The sequence below is a fragment of the Pagrus major genome, chromosome 3 (assembly GCF_040436345.1).
Source record: "Pagrus major chromosome 3, Pma_NU_1.0".
Taxonomy (NCBI): domain Eukaryota; kingdom Metazoa; phylum Chordata; class Actinopteri; order Spariformes; family Sparidae; genus Pagrus; species Pagrus major.
In genome coordinates, this window is record NC_133217.1 from 11,317,449 (window position 1) to 11,329,950 (window position 12,502).

Sequence of the window (12,502 nt, forward strand, 5' to 3'; positions counted from 1 at the left end):
ATACACATATTCCCCAAAATGTCAAACTTTTCCTCAGATTCAGTCATGTTTACAATTCTCGCCAAGAAATACATATGAAAAAACAATATTTGAGTCATTGATGCCAAAGCTTCATGAATGAATAAAAAGTCTACAGAAAGACTTCCAGTTGAAACATAATCAAGCTCTCCATAATTCAGCTCTAAACTCAGTCATTAATATTTTACATGACATTCAAATTGAGAATCCACTTTAGAGTGTCAAGCAATTCCCCTCGAGCTTAAATCATAAACTTCCTTATAGCGCGGGACAAATTGATCTTATTTCAGCACCAAATGACATACAGTACATTTAAAAGGCACATAACTCTAAAACATATGTGCTGATGTGACATTTGATTAGAACCATTTAGGGAGAATGGCTTTCATGTTAAATCCAAGTCGCTGCTGGCAGGCACCTCAAAGCGCGCCATGGGGACAAAGTCGGGCTAATTTTCAGTAGCTCTTTCACTAAGCCCGACAGTACACGAGGGGAATGATGGCATAACCTGTGGTTTCTCAAAGAGGGGATTCAGAGTTTAGTCAGGATTTTTCCTCTTAAGATGGGGACACTGATAGGGCTTAGGAGTTAAACTAACATATGGAGCAAATAGAGGGGGGTCTTGATTTGATTTGGCTTCTCTTTGTCATTACTCATGTGGGGTAGAGATGTTTATTTAGGGTGATAACTGGTGGAAGAACGACAAGGAAGAGTAGAGAGCAGGGATGTTTTCTATTTGCTTGTGGATTTGTGTGTTTATTTGCTGGTGTTAATAGTAAAAGTAGGGCCATACTGGTCTTTACTGGAAGGATAAAATAGATGAAAGTTTCGATAGTGAGTTTAAAGATAATATAGTAATAGATCAAAGGTAGTATACTGTCGATGTTGCATTCCAGATTGTTCCCATTAAATAAAAAATATTCAAAATTCAAATTGGAAATGACACTTTTATAGCCATCTTATGGTTTCTATCTCTTTAGGCATGTAGATAAAGATATAGACTTCAAGAGAGTGATCAACGATGGAGGAAAAATAATTGTTTCAGTAGTTTTGGGATATGCTTCGATTTGTTTTCTTGCCAAGAGTTGATGAGAAGAATGATACCACTCTAATATCTGCTGGGAAAATATTAGGCTACAGCCAGCAGCCGTTAGCTTAGCTCAGGATGAAAACAGGGGGAAACAGCTAGCTTTGATAATGTTGTTTGTACACATTTTCTTAACAAACATGTGAGAGTGGTATCGATCTTATCATCTAACTCTTGGCAAGAAAACAAATAAGCCTATTTGCAAGAGTGATAAATGTTTGTGGTGGTGGAACCATGTGCGTGCATAAGTGTGTGTGGATGTGTGTGTTTGTGTACACAGATGACAGAGAGGGCAGGACTTGGTTTCATTAGTCCACGGATGGAGTCTGATGGAGGGGGGGGGGGGGCGAACCTCAGACAGCAGCCTGTCAGACCACGAGTGTAAAGGTCATCCCAAAACTCTAGGATATTAAAAGTGATCTAGTGCAAGGCAGACTCATCCATGTGTATATGAGTGTGAGTGCTGTAGTTTTTGCATTTGGCCTATGGTACTTTTAACTGTGAAAAAACCCTTCAGTCAGTAGCCTCTGGCCTTCAAATCTTGTGTGCTAATGCATGCTAATAAACCTGAATTCCCTTTTAGTCTGACTGTTCAGATAAACTTTTCAGAGAGCGACTTTATTTTTATCACTGAAGTTCAGTTTATTTTGAGTCTTGACATCTGAAGCAACTCCCGAGCCATTCGTCCAGAGGCCGTGACTCCTCAGAAGAAACAAAAAAGAGAGAGTGTTTTCTTTCCTTATGGTTTGTTTTCCAGTCTCCTTCCAAAATGAACTGGGGTTGGAGTTGGCTGCTTCACACATGGTGTGGTGGCGGGGATGGAGAGAGAGGGGGAGCGCCAGGGAGAAAAGTGAAAAACAAGACAAATGTTAAACTATTGAATACTTGTAGGTTGTCTCAGTTCAGTAAGGTCATCTTATTGAGCTTCATATTAAGGTAAACTCTCTTGAGCTACTTCGAGCAAGAACAAATGTTGTGAGTGTGAGTGAGCCCTTTGTCTGAGGCTACCTTAGCACAGTTAGGTTTCAGTGGTCCCAATAAATTGATTTGTACATTTACATTTCGCATTAACACAATTGCTCTGTTATTAAATAATATCTATGTGGTCACATAACTTTAGAGGTATAAGAAACTATTGAAAGAAAAGTAATGAAGGATGAGATATTCCAAATGTAAAATTTAGTACAGTCAGTTAACCTTTATTGTCACTAAGGTGAGCTAATGCTAGCAAACTTTATCTAGAATCTAGCTGAGTTTTGCAATATTTATATATAATAAATAATAATATATAATATATATTTATGAGTTATTACTGAGTTAGTTTGCTGACTTTATAACTATTCTCTACTTTTGATAGTTTTACAGTATGATTTAGTGTTTGCCATTAGCCTATAGTTGTCCCCTCGTAGCTGCTGTTTAGCAAAAGATACATAGTCTAACTTTAAGCTGACGTCACCCATCGTTTTGAGTATTAGCTCAGTCTCACTGGTGTGGAACATGAAAATCACACAGTCACTGATGTGAACTATTATCTATTTTGGCTTATTGGCACCCGCAGGTGGGTTGCTCCCCAAAACGCCATGACAACAATGAATACTGGAAAAGTAGTTCCTTGTGCACCCTTGTGCTTCAAGTATGTATATGAGGTTCAAACTGATGTTTTACAAAGATGTAATAACTATGTAATAACTGTATGATTACAGTGGCATCCTGCAGCCTCTGCAGTTTTTTTATATACTGTATGTACACCAATATAATTATTGGACAATATTAGAGGTCATTCCTATGAGGGGATTCATGTAAGCCATAACTGGATCATCATAGAGGTAATTAATTCTTAGAATCACATTCATTGTCGTCTTACTGGCTATTAAAACCAAATCAAATTAGTAGTATCATAACTCTGTAAATGTATTACATACATCTTAGAATCATTAACTTGTTAATACAGCTATTCATTTTGGATGGTTCTGATAATTAATAACAAGCTTTCTCTCCAAACATCGTCTCAGAGCTGTTCATCTGCCAAACTGTTTCCAGGAACACTAAAACTGTCAGTGGCAGCTCTTCCAACAAAATCTACGACCATATTGGGCAACAATGCTTTTGCGAAATTCACCCTGCATGTTTTTATAGTTTACTGTTTTTAATTGTGCTGCATGTTTGTGAGCTTCTTGTTTAATGCTCTCATGGCCCCATCTTGACTATAAATTATCATTCCTCTCAACATGATCATGCTGCGTTACTAGATGGATGGATAGAGGGATGAATTTGTAACACCACTTACCCTCCTGTAGCACCACGATGCTGAAACAATTTCTCATAACTTCACAGTGCAGATGCTTCATTGGCTCTGGGTCAGGGGAGGCTAGCTGCTGCACGCAGAAGCCCATATGGGACAAGCACTGAAGAGGAACCAAAACTCAATAAACACGGCATCGGGGAGGGAGGGAGTTCAAGGGTGCGCTTGTCATGATGGAGGCTACAGTGAGCGCTCCAGTGGCTGCTGGGGTTTTGATGCTGTAATGTGAAACGGCTGGGGGAAAGAGGACTACAATTCCCCTCTTTGTCTGGTCTCCGCCCTAGCGTCACCCCTCTCTCCTCTCCTCGGCGGACCCTCACCGTAGCCAGACTCATCATCTCCCTCGCCGTCTATCTCCCCTCATCTGCCACCCATCACGCTGCCTTGATCACTCGTTCTCGCTCACGCTCCGTCTAGCGTTACCGTTTTCGCTTCATATCTTTCATTGTTTTTGCTCTTTTCTCACTGTCTGCTGTTCTATCTCCACATTTCATCTGACTGAAGCATTCCAATTGTCACCATGTTCCTTGCTCTGTCGATTCATGATATTCTGTCTTTTTCATAACTTTTCCCAAAATATAACCTCACACCAGAATAATATGCGTTATGTTTCTGCTATCTCATCCCATCCTCTCCTCTTCTCTCTCTTTCTGTTTCCTCAGTCTCCTGTAGTATCTGTGGGCTTCGCCAGGTTTCATCCCAACCTGGTGGTGGGGGGGACATACTCGGGACAGATCGTCCTGTGGGACAACCGCAGTCACCGCCGGACCCCTGTCCAGAGGACTCCTCTGTCAGCTGCTGCACACACTGTAAGGCTGGCTTCATTGTCAATATGACATACAGTTAAAGTCCAACACAACAAACTGTGAGCAGGGATCTGACTGCGACTCACATCACTCAATGGTAGATTCAGTACACAGCTGATATTTTTAGTTTTGACACAAAACATACAAAAAAATAATTTCAAAAAGCATTAGATGTATGCCTCAATTTTGAAGTATTTTCTTAATTTTTTACAGGCTATGTGTTGTTTTTATCACTGAAATGATTTGATTAGTTGATCGAGAGAAATTAATCACATTTTGATCATCAGTTTAATAATTAAGCCATTTATTGAGCAAAAATGTCAATTATTTGCTAGTTTTAGCTCCTTAAATGTGAAAATATTGTAATTTCCCCTGTTTTATATGATTACTAATTTGAGTACTGAATAAATTTGAATTTTGAAATTTGAATAAATTTTGACTTTTTACTATTTTCTGATATTTTTATAAATTGAACCATTAATTCTATTATGAAGAAAAATAATCAAAAGTTTAATCAAAAATGAAAACAATTGTTTGTTGCAGCCCTGTTGAAACAAGCCCTGACCTAAATGAAAAAGCTCCCTGTCGTGCTTTGATTAGTTACATAAAACAATTAGAAATAAACATATTCAGAAGGAAAATTCCCAAAGAGAGTTAAGATTTAAAATATTGTCATATAAACATCCTGATGTTCAGATATGAAATTATGTATCAACATACTGTTTTTGAGAGCCAAGTATTGCATTTTTCGTATGATAAACACACACACACACACACACACACACACACGACATAACTGAAAGGACAGCTCAGTTTTGATGCTCCAGTGAACTCACTGACCCTCAACAAATTACTGACCGCTATACACTAGTAATATCTTAAGACCTGGGGCCGTTTATAATCACAGCTACAGAGGGCATGTAGAAACACACACATACACACACACCACTACACACCACTACATGCCGTCCACGCTGTAGGTTTAAACCCCAATAATGAGGCCGTCGCTCTCGTCCTCTCCAGTCAGTGGGTCCAGCCTGCTAGCATGTTGCTGATTGCTGAATGGATTCTTTGTGCTGCCCGTCCGGTACACAAATCAATTACTGCCCAGTAATGACATAATGCTTTCACACACTGCTGTGGATTTGCAGAGCAGCGCATGTCTCCAAACGGAAGGAAGGAACGGCTGCACACTGGCATGTGAGCTGTCTGTGTGACCACTGCATCTGCTGGTCCACACAGTAGCTAATGATGTCATGTGTTTAAGGTTAAAACTATGTTTTAAGATCATTTTTCAAATCTTATTTTATTAATAGTAACATATCAAATGATGTAAATATTTTATGTCCATGACATTAACCAAATATTCTATTATACAAGATGCCAGATGTGGAGAGATTTAGTGGAGCGATTGTTGTAGTCATATCATAATCATATTGAAAACATTATTTATTGTATTGTGCAAGTGCTTATCTCAACCCATGTCCTCCATTTTGTGTGTCTTTGTCTCTTTGTGTGTGTGTGCGTTTAGCACCCAGTGTACTGCGTAAACGTGGTTGGCACCCAGAATGCCAACAACTTGATCACTGTGTCTACAGACGGCAGGATGTGCTCCTGGAGTCTGGACATGCTCTCCCAGCCACAGGTACACAACACTTAGCACACTGTCCACACAATCTGCTGACAGCTCAAGACTCAGTGAGTCAAAGGTTGAGTCACTAAGGGTAAACAGTGTTTTGTTGCCCAATGCTAGATAAAATGAGTTTTAGTGTTAATGCATCTGGAATTCCACATGTATTTCTATAAATGTTGTAATGTGTTTAAATAGGCTCACAATAAGGCTTCCTTCTGTGTGTGTGTGTGTGTGTGTGTGTGTGTGTGTGTGTGTGTGTGTGTGCGTGTGCGTGTGCGTGTGTAGGAGACCATGGAACTTGTGTACAATAAATCCAAACCTGTGGCGGTGACAGGCATGGCTTTTCCCACGGGAGACGTTAACAACTATGTGGTGGGGAGTGAGGAGGGCACTGTGTACACTGCATCCAGACATGGCAGGTTCGTGGACACACACACACACACGCACGCACGCACACACGCACACACGCATACACACACAACAAAACATGAGACAAATCTTTACTGGATCATTTATGTATGTTTTGACTGTTGCATTCAGTCTATATGCAATTCTAATGTTTTTGCCCAGATGATAAAGAATTATATCATGACAAAAGAACTCTGCCCCAAAAAAAGAAACCAAAAAACATTCAGGTAGTTAACATAAAAAAAAGAGTCTTTCTAAATTACGTACATTGAAGTGTTTTTTCTGCCTTGTTGCCTTTGAAAATTAAATAAACTCAGAATTACAAGTAGGGTTAGAATTGTTTTACTAAAATTAAATGGATTATTTTCTCCCAATTTAAGGAGTTAATCGTTTAATTTTAATCAAAGCTCCCTGACTGCGCTGCTAATTTATTTTGAGCATGAGCACCCTCAGTAAGGTGCAAACCACTTCACTGCCTTGTATTTAAAAAAGTTACGACCACTTAAACACAGCAGAGCTGAACCACCTGTGTCCCTCTCCCCAGTAAGGCAGGTATCTGTGAGATGTTCGAGGGCCACCAGGGGCCCGTGACGGGCATCAGCTGCCACAGTGCTGTGGGCACCGTCGACTTTTCCCACCTCTTTATCACATCCTCCTTTGACTGGACCGTCAAACTCTGGAGCACCAAGGTATGGTGTGTGTGTGTGTGTGTGTTTTTGTATGTGTGTGCAAGACAGAGAGAGAGGATGTGGTGGGGGGTTGATTGTGGACTCCAGAGAGGTTGTAGAGAGAGAAAAAATGTGTGTGCGTGTGTCAGAGAGAGAACTAACTAGTTAGTGGAGGGGGGCTAAGTACTGTAGGGGAGCAACTTCTTGGAAAATCAGTCTTTCTCTCACAACTTGTATGCATCTGTGTGTATGTGTGAGTGAGAATAAGTTGGATAATATCTGATACTGAGTGTACAAGTGCTGGAGGTTGTGTAGTAAAAGTATTTAATAGTAGAGTGACACAATTTGAGCCTTTGACAAGCTGCACTTTTAGCTCCACAAGTTGTTTTGGCACGCTGATTATTACAACCTGAATTTAGCCTCCCACGTTGTGTGCTGCCCCCGCTGTAAACCCTACTAACAAAGTTTAATAGATGGTAGAGAACAGGTGTACAGCCAATACTGCAGAAGTAAGCCGGATGACTTGACTACATCAGAGGAAGATTTGCCTGTGAGGCCTAACTGAAGGGGAAGATATCCTCCTCCTCCTCCTATTTTTTTCATACCTTCGTACCTTTCTGGTATTTCACAGGGGTAGACGATACCATTTATGACATTGGGCAACACTTCATAAAACTTTAGTTAATAGTTATGTCTCTGTTAACAAACTTACTTTGTCAAGTCTTGCTTGGTTTAAATACTTGAGAGGAAATAAGCTCCCTTCTTCCATAGATTCTTGCTGGCAGACCAGATGACACTCGTTGCTGTGGGGCTGAATTGAGGTGGTGTGCAGGTGGTGGTGGCAGCAGACTGGCAGATGAATAAAATTACGTGACTAATAAACTTTGTCCGTATTAGCTGCTTGAACTTTATCATCTGCCAGGGCTCTGTTAGCTGTAATCTAATAGCTCCATTAACTGTTAGCTCTGTCAGCTAAACACACCGCAGGACTCTGCTGCCCATTGGGCTGCTGACAGCTAACTAGCTTTCCTCCTGCTGATTTTCAACATGGCTTTGTTGTACACAATGTAGCATTATCAGGGAAAAGGCAGGGTGCTTCCTCTGTGAATAGTGAGCTTACTGGGTCCTTTCTGATCTTAACGTGTCATATTTTTCACATGTCTTATGCTGAGTAGCCGGCAGCAAGTGATAGTAACTGTCTAAGCATTAGACGACGCTCCGTTGTGGTGTGAATAGCTGTCATTTCATTCAACAGTCAGATTGTCTACTAGTATCAGAAATTAACTATAGTCAGATTATTTCAAGTGAATAATAACTATTCGGCATTGTAAAATTAAAAAAAAAGATCATTCAGAAATCTTTAACTGCAAAGCTCTGTTAACCCATTATAGTTAAATCAGGTCAGTTACTAATATCAGACGGTCTTCATCAGATCTTAAACACTGTGCACCTCACTGAGTGTCAGATTCTGAGTGCACCTCAGGCACTCCAAAAGTGGACGCTCCTCCTCTCGCTGGTTTTTGAGTGACCTCGTCCACTCTGCATTTGTTCTCCCTTCAAACTGATGTGACAAATTCCATTTCAGTGGCAGTAAAAAGCAAACTGTCACTGTTTCTGTCAAAGTGAGTGTTGGAGAACAGAAAAGTTAGCTAATACATTCAAAGACACTTTTGTGGGGGTGGTGGTGAAACACAGAGGAGTACGCTCAGGTACAAAGAGAAGAAATTCTGCAATGGAAACAAGAGTATAGGATGAGATGTTTCAGTGTGAATGTAAGGATGAAAAGTAATGGAGCAGCAAGACGTAGCAATACAGGTGAGCCTGCACTCAGAAGAAGTGAGAGACAGGAAACTGGATTGAGAGTCAGCGGGGGGGAGAGTGAGGGGAAAAGGGCCGGGAGGTAAGACAAAAAAAATGTAATTCTTTATAGTGAAGCTGATGCTAACGTTGAAGGACAGAGGGATCAACATGAGCAGGGCGTCGAACAGCAAACACAGCCAGAAATCAAAGAGAGACCTCTTCTGTATGAGGAAAATACATAATGTATATTGCATAATACCTTCAGCTTTATGCAAGATCCAGTTTCATTTTTTATACTCGGCTGTGACAGGCAGTAAAGCATTCTGATGAATTTTAGCTCATGTTTGCATGCAGCCAGTCCATAAGTCTTCCACCAAGGGTCCCGCGACACATATTAAAACATTTCTGTGGATTTTCATCAGAAGAGTGTGTTATTTTTCAGGATTTGGGAATTCCCTTTCCTTTGAGGGGCACCGCAGGAATGTGTGTCTGTCTCTCATCCCACATAACCCATATTTGTGTGTGGGCAGGCGGAATACCTGCGTCCGTGTGTGCGTGTGTGTAAACATACACACACCACTCATGCCTCTCGTGCACCTTAAGCAAGCTGCCTTTGCTTACTTAAAACCCCCTCGAGGTTTGCCTTCAACCCAACTGTTGTAACACACATTCGCAGTGAATTCTCTTTGCATTCACACACACGTTTGCCCTCACGGTTCAAAAAGGGCCGTCGCACAGAAGTCTGCTGATGTTTTTACACTCAGCGGCGCAAATATTGTGGTTAGCAAAAACATTTTGAGACAGCCAGAGTGTGAGGACGTCGCGACAGCTGGGAGTTGGTTCATGATTGTGCATAACTTGAACCGTTCTTGCTCTCTTGACCCCAAAACCAGCATCTAATAAGTGATTGGATGTGGCATAACCATTACACATTTGCTCTCTTAAGAAGTTAATTAAAGGCCTAAATCTCTGTCAGCTCAGGTGATTATAAATGTGTATCTGTGTACTGAAAATGAGATCTGGTTGTTCAGTGATAGATTTTGTGGTGTTGTTCTGGGGGTGGTTTTGGCGTCAAAACATTTCCTAACTTAAGGACAAAATCTCAGTCCCCTCAGTGTCTGGTTATTAAATCTGGTGTGAAGGGAACATGCTATCTTGTGATGCCGATGCAGCCAGAATGGAACCAGTATAATTATACGACTGCTGCAGAGACAAGATGGTTTGGATCGAGCTTAAAGTCCAAGTGTTGGGGGTTTTCTGTAAGACTGTGCGAGTCTGAATCAGGCCTGCACGTCATTGGAAAAAAAAACTGACATTGTGATGTTTTTGTTTTCTGTGATGAATATATTGCAATATGAAAAATACAAGAATTTTCAGATAACTTGAGTAGATTTATTTGATCATTCCAGAATGATTCATTTGATTTTGTTGTGCTGTATATTGTTCATTTGATCAAACAACCATATTGATCAAGAATCACTGTGATTGGTGATTCGCTGTTCATGCAGAGCCCACATGTTACTCACGAGCAACAAACTCCCCCGTGTCCAAGAACTCTTAAATCGGACTAAATTATCTAATATCAGACAGACTCCTCTTGTAGATGGTCATCTGAAATCAGAACTGTGCCAGTTTTCCTTAGTTTGGCTTACGATGACGATACTGAAACAAACATTTTGTTCAGCCATAGTCTGAATTTCGAGACACTAACCAAAAACGAGAGTTGTTGTAGTACTGAAAAGTCATTTAAAGGTTGATCTGATGATTTTAGATGGGGATCGATCTTGAGGGTGTCCACAATCTACTTTTCAGGTAAAACATAGACATTGCCCTATTAAATGTCCTCTTATTTTGGTTTCTCTGCTGATATACAAACAACTGTTGTGATTAATCTGCATTTTTTGACATCTCTCGCTAATATAGCAGCTTCTTATTTGTTTTGTCTGATAATCTGCAAAGAGGCAGAGGACAAAAATAAGAAGAAACCACGCTAAATGAGTGAAATCATGGATACTTCCACAACAGGCTCGAGAGGCCTTTCCCTTCTTTTTCCATTTCTCTTGCCCTGATCTGCTTACCTGAACAGCCAATCAGGGATTTCTCTCACCGACGAGCTGCCTCCATTTCTGCGTGATCAAACGGCCAAAATGGCGCCGACAAGGGCCGTCTAGTGCCAACGGTTCGTGAGCCATGGATGATCACTGATGTCGCCATGTCACTCACACTGTCAGAGCCCAAGGATTAAATACTTAATTTAACCATCCATGTATTTTCTAAACTGCTTTATGTCAATAAATTGTCATAGCGATGTGATGTAAACTGCCAGTATCCAGAGTTTCCGTGATGGTTTTTCCAGTTCAGACGTGCTAGAAGCTCCCCAGCTTCTCAGCACAGGAGAGATAATGACAAGCAGTTGCTTCACGTGCGGCGCCACAAGGATTAAACTTCATTTTAAGATTAGTTTTAAGACTTGTTGCTCCAGATCACCTTATTTAAGACAGGTAGATTATGGACAGACTACGGTAAAACAGTAGTTTACATTTTGAAAAGTCGGTCGATACAAGGAGTACTTTATTCGTCACAACTCTAATGTGATGTTCTGCTTGAAGTGTATGGCCCAATATATCATTAAGGAGATATTTCAGAAAGGTAGCTTGAGGCGGATTATCAAAATAAAAAATGATTTTATTGGGTAATATGAAATACTCAAGAGCTGGAGGATGAGCGTAGTGTAGTTACAAATAATGGGGACCAAAACAAGGAGAAGATAAGAGAGAGAGAGAACATAAACAGGAATCGCTCAGCTGATCGAATGCTGAAACTGTGAGATGGAGTAAAATGACCTTTGCTGTCACCCCGCCGGCTGGAAAACAGGTTCAATCGAGGCTTGAAATTGGCTCGGCTCTGTTTGTTTGTGCTTGTGCGTGCAAGTGTGTGCACTGCTATCTGTCTGCAGGTCTCACAGCCTTTCAGAACGACCGTGGAGTGAGAGAGTAAAGGTGATGGAGAAAAAGAGGAGGAATGAGAGGAGGAGCAGGAGAGAGAGAGAGAGGGACAACATTCTTTCATTTGCTCTTCCAGCCAACCTGTCTCCTCTCCTCCTCCCCTCCCACTCTACCTGTCAGGAATGCAGTTTGTAAGCCTCTGGAATCCTAACAGCCGCTCTGAGAGACAGACAGACAGACAGACACACACACACACACACACACACACACACACACACACACACACGTAAGACACGTACTAAAGGATAAGTTCACCCAAAAATGAAAATATCAGTCATTATCTTCTCACCCCTATTACGATGGAAAGTTGGCTGACGGTTTGTTGTCCACTAAACATTTCTGGAGCTTCAAAGCAAAATAGCGTTGCAGCATTCTACTAAACAACTGAAACAACTTGTTTTAAAATGTAAAATAAATAAATTAAATAAAAGGGCTCCATACAGCTCATCTGGAGTCTGCAGATGCCCTGAGATCCAAAATTGGTTTGAAAAGTTATAAGGTTATATACACCCTCAATGAATGGTGAAGCTTGTGCACTCACGTTAAAGCCTTTTAGCAGCTGTAGCTCAAGAGGTAGAGCGTGTCGTCCAGTAATTGGAAGGGGTTCAAATCCCTGCACCCCTGGCTGCATGTCACGCAAGAAACTGGACCTAATGAGCAGGTTGGCACCTTGCATGGCAGCCTGTACCATCAATGGGTGAATGTGACAAGTGTTGTTCTAAAGTCCATTTAGCTTAGAAGCTACATTTGAAAAAAAAAAATGGCTAAAAAAGCA

General features: G+C 40.9%; 1 protein-coding gene across 1 annotated transcript in view; it reads left to right on the plus strand.

Annotated features, from left to right (window-relative positions):
* LOC140993699 (cytoplasmic dynein 1 intermediate chain 1) overlaps window positions 1-12,502 on the plus strand; it is a 57,967-nt gene that overhangs the window by 35,393 nt on the left and 10,072 nt on the right. The window contains exons 11-14 of the mRNA XM_073463214.1: window positions 4,070-4,216; window positions 5,745-5,858; window positions 6,132-6,265; window positions 6,799-6,943. Of these exons, the coding sequence (XP_073319315.1) occupies window positions 4,070-4,216; window positions 5,745-5,858; window positions 6,132-6,265; window positions 6,799-6,943 (540 nt within the window). The remainder of the gene's footprint in view (window positions 1-4,069; window positions 4,217-5,744; window positions 5,859-6,131; window positions 6,266-6,798; window positions 6,944-12,502) is intronic.